General features: G+C 46.3%; 4 protein-coding genes across 4 annotated transcripts; 1 reads left to right on the top strand and 3 right to left on the bottom strand.

The window, feature by feature from the left end:
* Positions 1–1040: 1040 nt before the first annotated feature.
* ABOM_006400 (uncharacterized protein) lies at positions 1041–1766 on the top strand (the record flags this gene model as incomplete). Its single annotated transcript, XM_022533529.1, has 3 exons — positions 1041–1104; positions 1190–1573; positions 1660–1766. The coding sequence occupies 3 exons, from the start codon at positions 1041–1043 to the stop codon at positions 1764–1766; spliced, it is 555 nt and encodes a 184-aa protein (XP_022389035.1).
* A 421-nt stretch (positions 1767–2187) lies between these two features.
* ABOM_006399 (uncharacterized protein) lies at positions 2188–4142 on the bottom strand (the record flags this gene model as incomplete). The annotated part of the gene is made up of 6 exons (XM_022533528.1): positions 2188–2331; positions 2391–2492; positions 2976–3481; positions 3581–3623; positions 3786–3973; positions 4046–4142. 6 exons carry the CDS (start codon positions 4140–4142, stop codon positions 2188–2190), a joined length of 1080 nt encoding a protein of 359 aa, XP_022389009.1.
* A 1075-nt stretch (positions 4143–5217) lies between these two features.
* ABOM_006398 (uncharacterized protein) lies at positions 5218–13594 on the bottom strand (the record flags this gene model as incomplete). Its single annotated transcript, XM_022533527.1, has 4 exons — positions 5218–6033; positions 6096–6553; positions 6604–7999; positions 8033–13594. 4 exons carry the CDS (start codon positions 13592–13594, stop codon positions 5218–5220), a joined length of 8232 nt encoding a protein of 2743 aa, XP_022389010.1.
* A 108-nt stretch (positions 13595–13702) lies between these two features.
* Positions 13703–14791, bottom strand: ABOM_006397 (uncharacterized protein; the record flags this gene model as incomplete). The annotated part of the gene is made up of 2 exons (XM_022533526.1): positions 13703–14421; positions 14491–14791. 2 exons carry the CDS (start codon positions 14789–14791, stop codon positions 13703–13705), a joined length of 1020 nt encoding a protein of 339 aa, XP_022389007.1.
* Between the last annotated feature and the right edge of the window lie 630 nt (positions 14792–15421).

Below are 15421 nucleotides of genomic sequence, written 5' to 3'. Positions count from 1 at the left end.
TCCGTAAACATTAAGCGTCTTTGGTGTGCGGGCCCGGTTGTCTTATACGGGGCCCGAGGCTGTGCTCCTGCATTAGATGCTGGGCATTCAGGGCAACCACTCATATTGATGCGCTCTGGGTTAAGGCTATGATCTGCTGGTATTGAAAATTGCTATTTGCTGATTCCTCATAGTTATTCAATGTAATGGGCAACAACAGTTTGTACACCTACTCTGTGTGATAGCTGGGAATATTACATGTGCCGAGTTATTCCGGAGTATTGCCGTCCATAGTGGATCCCGAGGATTTTTGCTGCTATGCGCACAGACTCAAACGGAAACTTATACTGTGGCGGACAGGATATCGCAGTGAACATTTTAAAAGTCCATGTATAATAATGCTATAAGCTAGATTCTTGTGGGTGGGTTAAGCATACTAGAAAGGAATCTTTACATGAACCAGCCCCTAGTCCCAGCCATTCATTTCCAGTGGTTCAAAAACAATGCCCGCAGGTAAGATACATGAGCAACAGCATAAGATGAAAACATTATCCTTTCATTTGAATAGTGATTGCATAAATCAGCAAGGGATATGTAATCTTGCCCACAGAAGACCATATCATTCCAATAGGTAACTGCGAAAGCCGATCCAGCTACAGCATGAGTCCGCCGTGCATTCCTCTAGTTAATTACAGCGACAGCTGTCCTTTTCACTCCTAGCACCAATTAAAAATATGCAAATTTGCATCGTGCTGCAGGTCATTCAAGAAAACATCGCGATCGAAACCACTGCCAGAGTCCAGACATTCGGTCCGTTCTGCGGCATTTTTCGGTGGCCGGAGCCCAGAGACCCGCTTTTTAAACGATTGATTAGATCCACCCCTGACTCACGATCTACAACTTTTGTCGAAACGTCCACTCTTTAATCTTCACTCATTCTTCCAACGAACCAGACTCTTGCTGGATGCTTTCCCAATTGAAGTGATTCCCACGCACACTCTTCATGTTTCTGCGATTCAGCGAAAACCCACAGCAATCTCTCCCCCCAAAAGTTCCCCACCATGGAGTTCGGAGCAAAGTTAAACACGGATGTTCTTCACAGCCCCGAAAAATTCATTCAGCCGGGTAAGCCCGAGGTAAGACCAACCAACTTTCCAGTCCCCTCCTCATCAACACACCCAAAATCATCCCTCCTGACTCAGTATACCAGGACATAACAAAATGCAAAGACCGCCAGATCTCCGTCTCCGCAAAAGAGAACATAAGCCTTCTCTGCGTGAACTCAAACAGAAATTTGACCCACTACGCTTCTACGCCCGCATTCTCTCAATCATCGATGACTCGAACATCCCTGTCGAGCTCCTGCTGACCAGCGACAATTGCGTGACGATCGCAATTGACTCGAACGCTGTTAGCGAGGACGCTGTGAAGCGCGCCCAGGCTGAGATGCAGCCGTATAGCCGTCCCGCCTTGTCTGGGGATATGGTTATGCTCTCGGTGAAAATCGCTTCGAAACTTCACTGTAGCGAGGTTTTGTCTTCGACCTTCTCGATCTTGAGTGCTTGTTGCATTCCTGTGCATATGATTTCCCTGGGTATGTTCTTTGATTTCTTTCTTGAATTTTGCTTGTTGTCTGCGGGTGCCGTTCGTTTTGGTTTATGTCGGTCTGACTGTTTGTAGCTGCTGATGAGCCGATTGTCTACTGTGTCATCAGTAAATCGGACGTGTCGCGGGCACAGAAAACGCTCTATTCCAATTTACATCAGCACTATGCGTGGTGGAACTGATGTCGGAATTGACGCTTCACCGAGCTGATGTGGCAGCTCTACCATGGTGGTGGTGGATACTCACTAACTGGGGGCAACCCAGTAGAAAGAAAGCCCCGCTAAATTATCCTTGATACAACCAAATAGACTCAACGATAATGTGTATCCGTTCTCCCATTCGTCCATGGAGTCGGATCAAAGTCACTTCTTATGCCTATTCATCATAGTGCATCATAGTTAGGTACCGGCAAATGCAGGCCCTACCGCCCTGAATTCATTTCTCCCTAGATAAACTACAAGCAATCCATTTCTTTGATATTGAAAAATTATACACGTAGAAGTCCAACTAGTATACGTGATTAATCCATTAATCTCTCCTCTTTTACCCATAGCACAGTAGGCAGCATAAATAATGCACATGCGGCAGAAATCACTGCAGCAATTAGCTTTGTATGCTTTCATCGATGGTATCATACTCATATGGCACCAATTGGAATGCGTTCAAATAGTTCCACCGAACAATTTCCTGAACCGCAGGGGACAGGCACTGAGCAAATCTGTCATCGTTGAGAATCTGACCGATGAACTGATGACTACGATTAGCATGAAACTCATACAAATCAGATATGGTGTGTGTGGACAAACCTTTTTCTCGTTCCACTCATTTAAATTATTCTCCAACTTCCCCATAAACACGCGTTGCACAATGGCCACATTCGCCGCCGGCCCGATGATATTACGCGACTGCTGAGCAAGGTAATAAATATGTAGTGATGCAAGTGGCTAGGCTCTCGTTCGGCGCGCCCAGTGACGTACTAATAAACTGTGTGGTGAAAAGGATACCAATAGCCATACCATTGGGCAACAGATATACTAATTCCCAGAGGCAGCAGCCACTTCGCCAGCGAATAAAAATGAGCAAGTATGCCACAAAGGCACCACAAACGGCGATGACAGTATTGTTCGGTATCACTTCGATCTGCGAATGGTCAGATAACTTCACGTATTCATGGATGATTGTGTCACGGTTTAGTGTCACTGCCTTTTGATAACTTTTCCTGCGAGCAATGCTCCAACTGACACTCCAACTGCAGCCAACACAAAGGCTGACGCAGCCAATGAGCTTGTTGAACCCTTGACACGAATCAGGTATGGAGCCAAGTTACTCATAAGTTACAACAAAAGGCAGATATCACAGAAAATCTTTCATTCAGAGGAAGTAGAACTTACTCCCGAACGGCTCGACATCATCAGTATCTGGTTTAGGCACAGCCCACCCAGCGAGGTCTTCATGAGCTGCAACGGAATAAGTGGGGTTCGAGCCCAGTATGCTTCTATCACAATGAACAATATCACTGCTACGCAAACGGCGGAGGCGAGTATCGTAAGCGGGATTTGGAAGCCATCTGACGGGGCGCTCAACTCCTGCATTAAGAAGAGTAGAAGGACGGTGACAGAGAAGCTGACCAGACCGGCTAAGTCAAGCCCCATGATGCTATGCTGAGAATTTCCTTCATCTGCAGCCCCAGTTTTGGTTGAGTTTAAGGACGACGGAAACCTATACAGCCCAATTAGGAGACAGATGGCTGCCACGGGCAATTGACCAATGAAAGGCCATCTCCATCTCACAGCACCAATAAGATAGCCTCCCAGCGGAGCACCTACACTACGACCTACAACATTAAACACGTTGGCATAGCTTCGGAGCAAGGCTACCTCGTCAGCAGGGACCATATCTATAGGAATAGAAAGGGTCAGTGTGGCAAGAGAAGGTGGTAGAGATACTCACTAGTAAGAACGACCGATACCAGCGAAACCATCCCTCCTGCACTTACTCCAGTGAGCACCCGGGCCAACACCAGCTAAACCATGGATGTGCTGGTGCCGCTACATCAGAATCGGTCGTTGGAAGCTAATGGCATAGACAACCCCGTACGGTGGTATTTGCCTACCAAGCCAGACATCCCGCCGCATAAAGCGCATAAGTACTGATAAGGAAATTCTCTCGCCCGTGTATGTCGCATAGTGTACCATACTAACCCGCGAAAATGTCAGTCTCACGCCCTTCTTAGAGCGACTAGTCGGACTAACCACCGGCAATGATACGCACCACCCAAAGTTATACGCGGCCAAGAGCCATGATCCCTGCGATAGATGGTGAAACTCCGAGGCGATCACACTCCATGTGGAAAGAATGATAGATTCGTCTGCAGCTGCGAAGGAAACGCCTATGTAGTAGAATCAGTACGATAATAGTTGCGTCTGGATCGATTGCATATATTGCTCATCGAGAAATGAACCGTACAGTACGAGTTTGTCATATACGCCATCGGCCTTGGTTTTCTTCCTGTCCTGGCGGCGGGAACGCAGCAAGGGGGTCTCTTCATTGACGGCCATCGCCGGATTTGTGCCAACACAGCGCACAAATGATCGCCGAGGAAGATATCGCAAAGAAACAGGATCGATTCAAACAAAGCTCAGGACGAACAGCAGTAGAGATGGTAGTATATGTCAAGCCTGTGGGTCTCAGGACTGGAAAGGAGAGCTGAAATATCACCGCTCTACGTTCCAAAAGCGATCTCTAGGTTTGAATGTCTCAGCTCGAAGTTCAAAGAATTGTCATTTTGTCTAGCCGTTACGTCAATCCTCTCTTGTCCACTCTTTCCTTTCGTTATTTGTTTCTCTGCGTCTAGGCTGGCCTCAAACCCAAATACAATCGGGTGGTTCCCTGATTGGATGAAGTTATGGTGACCGCGAGAGGCGCTATATCAATGGATCTGTTTGCAGACACTAAAACAGCATAGAATGTGATAAATCTGCAAACCACTTGTGATTTTCCCGTCATCCCCACTCCCCTGATTGGTTTAATTTAATCCTTGATTCAAACATCCAATGGCAATTGTTACTACAGCCTGACACATTAAACTGTATTGATTGTTGACGTCGATCTTTTTGTAAATAAACCATACATGTAGTCCAAACCTAATACAAGATATGAATACATTGAGGCTGTGCGATCAAGCCACTGCTGAGTAATTACAACAAGGGCCTCTCATGTTTCAGTCATCGTGACATTCAAATCTCGAACTAGTGATTTATGATTCTGACTGAGCACTGTAGTCGCTTTAGCAATAGAAGGGTATAGCATGATGTGAGTAATTAGATCTTTTAGTTTTCCAAATGCTGATCTAGAAGCTGATAGTTCTGCAGAATTTTTAATGGGGGTTGCGAGAGATCAGTATTCAATGCGGCCAGTTCTGTATATAACAAGGATTTACTAGCTTGAAGAGAAAAGAGAGATACAAGCTCATTCCACATTGCCAGAACTCTTAAGACACTTGCTCAGATATCCATGGATCATACCGTTGAACTGAAACTCCAGACTCCCTAGCACTGCGCTCTACGATAGCATCACAGAGACTTGAGCTGTGAAAACCTGAGTCTTGAGACACTAGGCCACAGTGAACCCACTTCAGTCCGAAAGGACTTGGTCTTGTTCTGCTCTCCTTGGCTCTTCGAAATCTGATCTATTAAGAATTATGCCGTTAAATATCTTGCCCATATGCGTTTTGTCAATTCCATCGCCTTTTCGTCGAATTTGCGACATAAGAGCCTTCAAGAACTTTATTGGACTTTGCCGGAACGTTGATTCTATGCCCTCTGCGTTGTTTGTATCCCGGCGTAGAATGAAGCCATCTGTAGCGACAACGCTATCCTCACCCATTGGCTTCCATGCGACACCCAGAAAGTCGCAGACTTCCACATATTCCTCATACGAACTCAGATACAACTGTCCAGCAAATAGGTTCAACTCGATAATGAGGTCCCGAGGCATGCATAGAGCACTGGTGACTTCCCCGGAGACATTGTAGAGGTCTAACTTGTCCAAGGGTTTAAGCCCTAAGTTGGACCGGGGCGCGTAAAGGTGCAATGTCACATGTGTGGATTCCTTGATGGAGTTATACAATTTTTGCGCTTCGTAAGGGCTGATGATGACCATTTGGCTGACAAGCGATTTCTGATCGGTAGAGTTACCCCCATGACGAGTTGTCAGGATCCATTGCACCGGCCTTTGGAAGACATCGGCCGAAAAGGACAAGGTATCTATAGGCTCGACAGTTTGCGCAAAATCTCGGGTTACAAGCAATTTTCTCGGGAATTGACGAACGCTTAGATGCCGGGCAGCGCTCGTTTTGTCAAGTGATTGGAAGGCCGGCAGAAAGGCTGTAGAGCCTTCAACAATTACTCCGGTGGTTACGAGTTTTTTCATTTCTTTATGAATTCCGTGCTTTTTCGGCATAGCTTCGGGGGGCGTTCAACCTGTCGTTCCATTTCTGCATCTGCGGCAACTTCCCGTTCTTGTTCTTCATCCATTTTTGCCGAGTGATAGGACACGCTTCCGAATTCCCGACAACGGGTCGCGATCAAAGATGCAGCCTGGCTTGTGTCGCCTTGTACGAGATCTGCCAGCCCGTTTTGCATCACACGGGGCCTATACCTTTGTTCCAAAGATAGGGTTTCATCTTCAAGAAACTTTCGTGCGTGACTGGAAGATAAGATAATATTCCCTTGCGTGCGCATCTCATTCCACAGGCGTTCATGACGCAGAAACCGTAGGCCTTGTGTGGCCCATAGAGGGATATTCCGTTTCATGTCCTGCCAGGTCTCGGAGATCGCCCAACAAAGAACATCGGATACCTCTATGCTTCCGTTATCGGAGGCGCGCGTCGGAATCTTGTGACGGATTTCGTCTGGCACACAGAATACAACTGACTGACCTTGGCCCAGCCTTCGCATCCTCATACAAGCTGGAGAAGCATTAGCAGTCAAATTAATCAGTATATTGCACAGGTCTCACCTTGAACTAATCTGTCCTTTGTCAAATTTGCCCCTAACGTAACAGCTGCCCTATAATGTTCGGGTAGCTTGAGATCAGTGCCTCGTGTATGTGCTTCATCCAGAAATACGTAACACACATCGGGCTGCTTAGCAAAAGGTGATGTTTGCAGGAGCTCAACTCGCCCCTTACGGTCCAGCACACATAGCTCATCATTGTCATCACAGAAAACTACAGCCTGTGGCATGTCACTATTGGATGTTAACCTCAGCCATTCATTTGCCACCTCCGCATTGGTCAATTCCAGCACTTGAGCACCAACATCAAGAATGACCTGCACAGGCGGAGTCATTTGCATGACCAGGGACAGCAACTCCTCGGCATCTGATCGATGTTCCTTGTGCCTCCGTGGAATACATACAACCGAGTTTTCTGGTTGTAATAAGTATCCAAGAACCAGGGCATTCGTGTGCATCTGTGCAGGGAGGTCCAGTTGTTCCACACTAAGTGGAAGAACCTCACGGGAGTCATTTGTCCCACTGAACCCGGTCAGGGGATGGCATTTGACCTCGCCAATGTCCCAGCCTGATGCAGACAACTTGTATGGAAACGCCCTCAATTCCTTGGGAAATACAATGTGGGAGAGAAAGTAATCCACGACACTTTTTGAAAATCGAAACGAAGGGAAAATCTTCTCGATGCATAGATGACGATCTTCCAAGTTAATGCTTACCAGCTGCTGAAATTTCTTTGGCAATTGATAAGCATCCTTTACCCACAGCTGATATTCCATGTCAGCCTGGTCGGTGTTAAGCAGGTGACTGAAAGTATTAAAAAGGTCCTCATTGCTTAGACCCCCATAGTACCAACTCAGGCAGGTTAGTACAATGACTGCGTCCGGGTGGCTATATTCAGAACGTGCAGTAGGGTTGTCTTTGGCGCGATATGGAACAGCAAGCTTCGTAGGTGGCTCTCTAGTTGAAGTGAGACCATAATTAACACGCCACCTCTTAAGTCCGAAGGCAAAGACCAATATGCCCCCCGCGAAAAGACCCCGTAACAGAAACAAGACGTCGCGTGTACCAGGTCCCCAAATTCCCTCAAGATCTGTTTCGACTTTTTCGATTTGGTCAACAGTTAATGTCAGTTTGGTGATGTACATGCGCACCGTTTCCCTGACTGTCTTTGGTTGCCTAGCAATGGGAAAACCACTTAACCCTGTCTCACAGATGTGCGTGGCGACACAATCGACCAGCTCACGCTGTGCAGCTACTCCAAAGATACGTATACGTGGGAAGCTCCCTTCCTGTGAGACCCCAACCTCTACTAAGTGTGGGAACTTTGCCTTCACGTTATCGGTGTATCTCCTGACCAACTCGAGAACTTCATGAGCTAGCAGCCATCGCTCTGGACTCATCTGTACTGGCTGTTAGTCACCAATGGTGTAAACAAGCTCAAACTTGGCACTGAAATTTTCATCGCTCTCATCGACAACATCACGCGAGTGCTTATTGAAGAACTGAAGCGTCTGCCAAAGCGAATGTGCAACGTCGAAATCTCTGGTAACCATGCGCTCTAACGCCATGAGTTTGAGGGATAAAGTCTGCTCAGGCTGCACGAGAAGGACGCCACCATTCTTCATACACTCTTGGCACATGAGTGTTATCTCCTTAGCCTGTATGCTATCTAGCTTCAGAGCACGTGAAAATGGCAAATGGTAGATTCGCCTTCCAATCATCCCACCCAACTTCGAGACCAGCATTTGAAACATTTGCTTCGCCTGGGGTTTAGCAACAATAACGCGGACCAAGCGAGAGCCATTGGCCAGAGACGTTGCTACTATGGGTATGATGACGGATGATTTTCCCTCTCCCATGTTCAGCTGCAAAACTGTGTTTTTGCCAGTCTCTCCGTTTCTCATCTTCTGGGCAATATCTTCTTGATTGTCACGAATCATAAGACCACTTTCAACCTCTAGAAGCAGTGACTCAGGAAAGTCAGATGGACTCCAATTCATATGGCCGGTATTCTCAAGCTCTCTAATCAGATCTTTCTTGTTATCAACGCAAATTAATAATCTTTTTGCGCGTTGCAGTCCAGCCAGGGCAAGACCATAACTAATGATGCTATCCTTCCAGGATTCTGACATGTGGCGAAATCGGTTATATCTAAGCTGCTCCAAAAAGAGCGTTGGGGATAGGCGTGGCCAAAGGTTAGCATCGGTCATTATCTGTAAGCATATCTGGCGTTGTGTGCTTGCTGCGAGGTTCTTTGGGCTGGCAGCTGGCAAAAGTATTTTGTAGAGAAATTCAGCATAGCCCTTCCAATAACCCAAGTGCTGATGAACACTACTGGTTATGTCAATGTTTTTTAAACAGGCTTCTGTGTCTCCATGATGCTTTTTCCAGCTCTCAAGGCTGCCACGTAAGTGCGTAGCATAGGCCTCCTCATAGCTCGAACTGGCTTGTACTTCCACGTCCTCAATAACGTTGCTCAGTCGAGCCATCGATTCTTCTGAACGGTTGCCTCTCAATACGAGGTCGGTCAACTCCGTACCGGAGAATGGTATCTGAAAAGGAGCAAGAGACGCAAAGAGATCGTCAATGCTGATAAATACTTTCCTCTGAATTGGCTGTACATGCTTGACATGCCATGGTTGCCAACGTCCTTTAGGGCCAAGGCACTGGCATGTCACCCCAAGCATGGTCTGTATCTCTTTTATACTCCCAAGTAAGGTCTCTATCTCTGTTAGATACTCAAAGAAGCATTTGTTGTCGTACCAGCTCTCAAAAAGATCACTGGCAGACCTCAGGGCCTTTTTCATATCAACGTACTGGCCCACAGCAATAAAGGCATCAAATTCCGTCATAGCCAGAGCTCTACAGGGCCACATATTCATAATTGCATTCGTGAACGTATCAATAGCAGCAGCACGGTGCCTTTTAAACAAACTGATTCTGCGAGTCTGGAAATCCTCGGCAGATTGACTCCCAAGGTCCCAAACGAGATTTGCTTCAGGAGAATCATTGATTGAATAGCAGCTTGACTTGACTATAGATTCAATTTCACTCTTCTTGCAGTCGTAGCCATCAGAAGGCCGTCGTGGGAGAGTCTGGGGTGCCCGTACTGTTACCATTTCCGGTATTATGTAAAATGATGTCAGCGTTTGAATAATAGGCATTTCGGCTCCATCTGCATATGCCAGAGTAGCTAGCCACATCATGACCTTATATTTGTTGATTGAAGGGGGTTTGCTAGCGAAGTTGTTGTGCAGGCTGAGCCAATGCGTTGACACGGATTGGTAGAAGTTGGCCATGAGGTAGCAGGCGTCGTAGCCGATTTCAAATGCGGGTAAAGCCTCATTCTTTTTATAGCGACAATGGAAATCCCAAAGAGCATCTGAATCCACGCTTGGATAGTAGATATAATCGCGCTCGTTGTACACAAGCTCTACCGAATTTAAAGCCCGGATCCCCGGTTTGGACCACTGAAGTCGATCACGACCCAGATAGCTTGAATCTAGGGCATGGGTGTATTCTTCCGCACCAAAACCAGATACACGAAAGACTGATGACCGGATTAAATCTCTTCTGAGTAAATCTGGTTCTAGGTATCCCCAATCTGGGGGTCGTTCATATGCTGTGCTCCACAAAAACTTTCTGCGAAATTTCTCATCCAAAAGAGACTTGACCTCTCTAAAAAACGAACCATCCTGTGCAAGAGAGCCAAGCGTGGAGGCCCATCTGACCGTCTGCATTCCTTTTCCAGAGCTTGAATGGTATTTTCGTTCAGGGCTCAGGTGAGCTATTTTCTCAAGCAATTGAATATTCTCCGGAGTTAATGGGTCAAAAGATTGGACCGCAGCTGATGTTAATATGTAAAGGGCCTGCTCCGTGCCTGTCTTTCCAGTCAAAGGATCCGGTAGACAGAATGACGTTAAGCCATGCAGGTAGCAGAGCACAAGTTTACTCTGTAGAGTACCATTATCGACCAACCTGCCCAGCTGGTTGTCAATAAGGTATGAGTGAGCCTTCGTACCCGACCCCTTGTAAATCCCAACGGCCATGTGGTCTCCCCATTGTTTAGTCCATATATCTCCTTCCAGAATAATAACAAGGTGGCTCTCCGACTTCTGATGTTTCAATATCAGTCGGTTACGCAATCCAATCAGGGCCCCAAGAGATTGATTAGTGTCGATATGATATCCGCGAAATTGTTGCGAATAGATCATTCGGTTATCCACATCCATTTGGAATGAGAGCTGAATACGAGGTAGCTCAATATCAACATCGGAGCCTGGCTTCCCGAGAAATACGTGTATATGCTCTGGATCTTCAAGTGGAGAAAGAATTTGCGATATACTACTTGCCGCTGGACTTCTCATATTGATCAAGGAAAGTTCCCTGTTCAAGAGGCGCCACTTCCCATCATTACCTATTCTCACAAGACGCCACATATCTTGTGATGATGGCCAAGGATTATCGACAGGGCAAAATCCTAAGTGGCCGTCCTTGAGGCTATACCAGTGCACAAAACTCTGAACAAACATCGGCGGGAACAAGCCCTGTAAGAGCCTAGAAGGGACTACTTCGAAGGCGCTGTCTTGCGTTTCAACTCGAATTCTGATATCATAGTCCGCGGCGGTTCTTTGCACCATGCCGAAATGGATTGCATATCCCGCATATTTCTTTTTGCTTGAGAACTGCATCCCAGGAACAGCACTTGGCATGGCCTCTATGGACAAGGGACCAAATAGAGTCTGATGAATCGGATGCCGCTCATACTCCGGAGGCAGAGTAGCCAAGGGATAACCACTTGCCAGTAGCTCTCCTGTGAGAAGATTGTAGCGAACAGGTAGACTAGACCCATTGCTCTGAGGAGCTGTCTGGCTGACAAGCCAATAGCACGCTTGCTCCGAAAGCTTTTTCCACTTTGAACTAGGCCTATAGGCTGACCAAACCTTCTGAATAGCATTATCAAGTGGAAGGCATGTGGTATTGGCAATCTGCTCTACCATCGTAGGGTATGCATGGTATAACAATCGCTTCCAGTCCATGTGTAAACTCAATGCTAGCGGGTCCAGTTCCTTTGATATACGGTTCTTGCCCTCATCAAGGATGATTGATATGTGTATCAGAATCGACAAATTCTCAGGGTTTGCCAATATCGAAGTCAAGTCGCGTTGCTCGATGTTAAACGAGCCAGCGCATATTAGTGCAACTAAAACAGCTTTTCCCATGAAAAATTGTCTCTGTTGATGTCTAGTTGTCTCGTCCATTTTCTCTTTCAGAATACATACCCAGGAATAACTGACCATTCTCATGCCCGCTAGAAGTCTTAAACATGTCATTCGAATCCCTTCATTTGAGCTTAGAGTCAGCACTCTTGCCGTCAAGCATATTAGCGAATACAATGCGTGAGCACATTCCCAGTTTTCTTCAAGACTCTGCATGGTATTCTCAATCTTCTCTATGAATTTTCTGGTGAAGTTTTCATTACTGATAATTTCATGGCTCTCTCGATAAGTCCCACTAGCCCCACGAGGCCCAGATTGGTATATGGTCTGCAGCACGAAGAGTGTGGTCTCGACTTTCCTCAGGTCGACGGCTGGTAAGGAGAGCTGTACGAGGATGTTCTGCCACTGGAGTCGAAATCCCAAAGGCAAGTGAGTCAAAGCTATGTATTCCTCAAATGACATATGCTTAGGGCAGTCAAGTTGACTAGCTATGACTTTATTTGGTGGAGGGCCATTAGACATAACGGCTAATCTCCGGAGATATGGCTGTAAATCAGAAGACCTTGGTGGCAATTTGTATATGCAAGATACAGACACTTCATCTGATGAGGTCTCGATGGAATCCACATAAAGGCTCGTTACCCTATCGAGATAACTGTAGACAATCGCATTGTCCAAGCAAACGTCGTTTTCAGTTACGCTGGCGATTGACTTATGAGTGTCTCCATATGGATTAGTGTTTGATGAAAGACATAGGCGGTATGCGATGTCGTAGGGCTGAAAGTAGCACTGTAGACCAGGATAGCTCGACAGTGAGAGCTTTGGACGTGAATTGTTCTTGGATGATACCTCCAACTTAAAAACATCAAGCAGCATATATAGCGCTGTGTCCCTCCAGAAGCCATACCACTGAGGGACTTGTAGTTCAAAGACCGCAGATTGCGCCTCTAACAAACTTTTGGGAAGTGGCCATACATGGGCTGATATTCTAAGCTGCTCTGCCTTATCGCGATAAGCACATTTTCGGCATTTCGAATCGTGCCACTTTGTAGTCTTATCTTTAGTATCTTCGTATACTAACATGTCGCAACTCATCTTGTTGTAGATAAGCTGAAGCTCAGTGTATTCGAATTTTATCTGTCGGAGTTCTGCGCGCTTGGCTTCTCTCTGTTCTCTTGCCTGGGCTTCAATTGATTTAAGCAGCTCCTGGTGATGCAGAGACCGGCTAAAATATTTCACTGAGAAACTATTCGGATGGCCGAAGCTCTGAAAATTCAATGAAGCAGGCCATAAACTAGCTTCCACGCGGAAACGGACATAATCCTCAGCATCTTTAAGTCTCCGCATCTGTGAATGTGAACGTAGCAATAAGCATTGGAAAACACTTTCTGGTATCCCAACATCATACTCAAGGATAAGGTTATCGATAGAGGCAGCGCTCTTGTCGCAGGCAATCCAAAGCTCCATAAGAGTCAATATCATATTAGATGTAGTAACCGGATTTCCGAGGTAAAAGGGCGCAGCAACCTCGTGGTATGTCTGAATTAAGTTACTCAGATCTCTACAGGTATTCAATTCGTTCCGGTGTGCTTTGATCCATGTATCGAGGTGTCTCGCTACCCACTTCTCGAATTCCTGGAGGGTCAACAACCTGTTTTTGGGGCTTGATAAGGAAGAAGGGCTTGGGAGAAACTCGGTTGGAAAGATTAAGATACCTGGCTGGCGGTCAGACCAAGCAACTTTCCTAGTTCTGTGCTTCGGCTCCAGCAGTCTCATTATGTAGGCATCCAGGGTTGGCAATCTATAAAGAGAATCATCACCAAGGTTGATATGCTTGAGTCCCTCTAGCTGGCAGTCTCTCTCACTCTGCTCCCGGCACCTTTTTCATTTCTTTGCTAGGACTTTCCTGGTAGATCGAATAACATCTGCAATGTGAGTCAAATCCATATCATGGTAATGACCGAGCTTGAGCAGACGTCGGGCGATCTTGGCCTGCATTATATGCAATAATTCGCACTTAACGCCTTTACAATAAGATTTCTCGAGAATGAGCGTCAAAAAGTAGGCCATGAACATCTTGTATCCATTGTGTGCCTCTTGGCTTACCCGATGACAGAAGAAAACATGTTGTATTCCCACTCGAAGAAGTAGCCATAGGGGAGACCTGCGCCATGGCAGCTGGCTACCACAGCACATAACCTCGCTGCGGGTGTTCTTCCAGAAACGAGGTGGCTCAACCTGTTCACAAAGTGGCTTCAGGAAGTTGAAGAAAAGTTCCGTCACCATTTTAGGGTGTGAGGTTTCACGTTCGTCATCGTACCAGTGGTCTGCCTTCTTCACCTTTGGTCTGGTTCCTGGAGCACTTTGACGGCTCATCTTAGCCAGGGTTTCAGCTAGCACAGACTGAAGATTGGGATCCTTGAAGTTCTCGACTTCCATCGAAAGCGCCGGTCCTGGAAACGGCCGTCGTAATCGGCCCTGAGTGGCCATCACATCCTTATTCGGAGGTAGTAGCTCGAATGCTTCAAATAAAATGGAGTTTGTGTTATTCGATATCATTAATCCACAGTTTTGTGCTCGTATGTGAAGTAATAGAACTCCACCTGGCAGCAAATTAGCGGACCATAAAACTTTAAGAAACATCCCGACTCTGTTGTTATGGAGGGCCTTACCATCGGTACATAGTCTTTTCAAGGAAGCCAGCAATTGTTCTTGACTCATAAATCCATTGGTTTCGAGCAAGCTCTGTAGGTTTTGGACCATAGCAATGACCAAGTCGGTAGTGGAATGCCACTCCGTTGTGACATAGCATTTGAACTCTCTCAGAGCATCAATGACGACTTTCACTAAGGCTCTCTCATGGCTAGGGTCATTGTCGTCTTGCTGTGGGACCCTTGGTGGAAGGAACACGTGGTTGATTAAGTATTCTAACACCCCAATCGGTAGCTTCCTATTTGCTTCTGGAGTCGTCATCATGAACTATGAGTATTTGAGTCAGTGAAGACTCATGGAAGACCAGAGACTGTAATGTAGTAAAAGGGATGGATGGAGGGAAACAAAAAATGAAAGAGAGACGAGATTTTCAGGGGCAACAAACAAAGAAAACGCGAAGGTAAATAGGCGAGAGCTGGGATATGGGGCAACACTTGATTCACCACCACTAAAAATACAGTTACATGATAAGCAAACTTGAAAGGCCAGCAGCGGCACATCTAACGCATCATAGCTACGCGAGTAGCATGGTACGCGCGAAGCCGCTTCTGTTTGCTGTGGGACATCCATAGAAAGGAAGGTGACAGGCCCATATGTAGGTGATTGGCCGGGCAAAGCTTTTCTTAATACCTCCTGCAATTATTATAAATAATTCAAATCTCTCAATTCATACCTGATCTATATAATCCATACTATTGAATGAAACGCGTGTTCTTGGAAGTGGTTCAACACCATTGACGCCCTATAATAGGCCCTATAATACGCATTCATTATTCTGATAGGCCCCCACTCCTTCGGATTCCTTGGTGGTATCTACTTGGAGACTGTATTTGTATAAGCGAAGCACAGAGCACTCATGATCGTAGGGTTTCTCTATACTCACGAACTGGC

The sequence above is a fragment of the Aspergillus bombycis genome (genome assembly GCF_001792695.1).
Source record: "Aspergillus bombycis strain NRRL26010 chromosome Unknown contig00044, whole genome shotgun sequence".
Lineage (NCBI taxonomy): Eukaryota > Fungi > Ascomycota > Eurotiomycetes > Eurotiales > Aspergillaceae > Aspergillus > Aspergillus bombycis.
The sequence above is the reverse complement of the archived record's forward strand: the minus strand, read 5'-3'. Positions and strand labels throughout refer to the sequence as shown.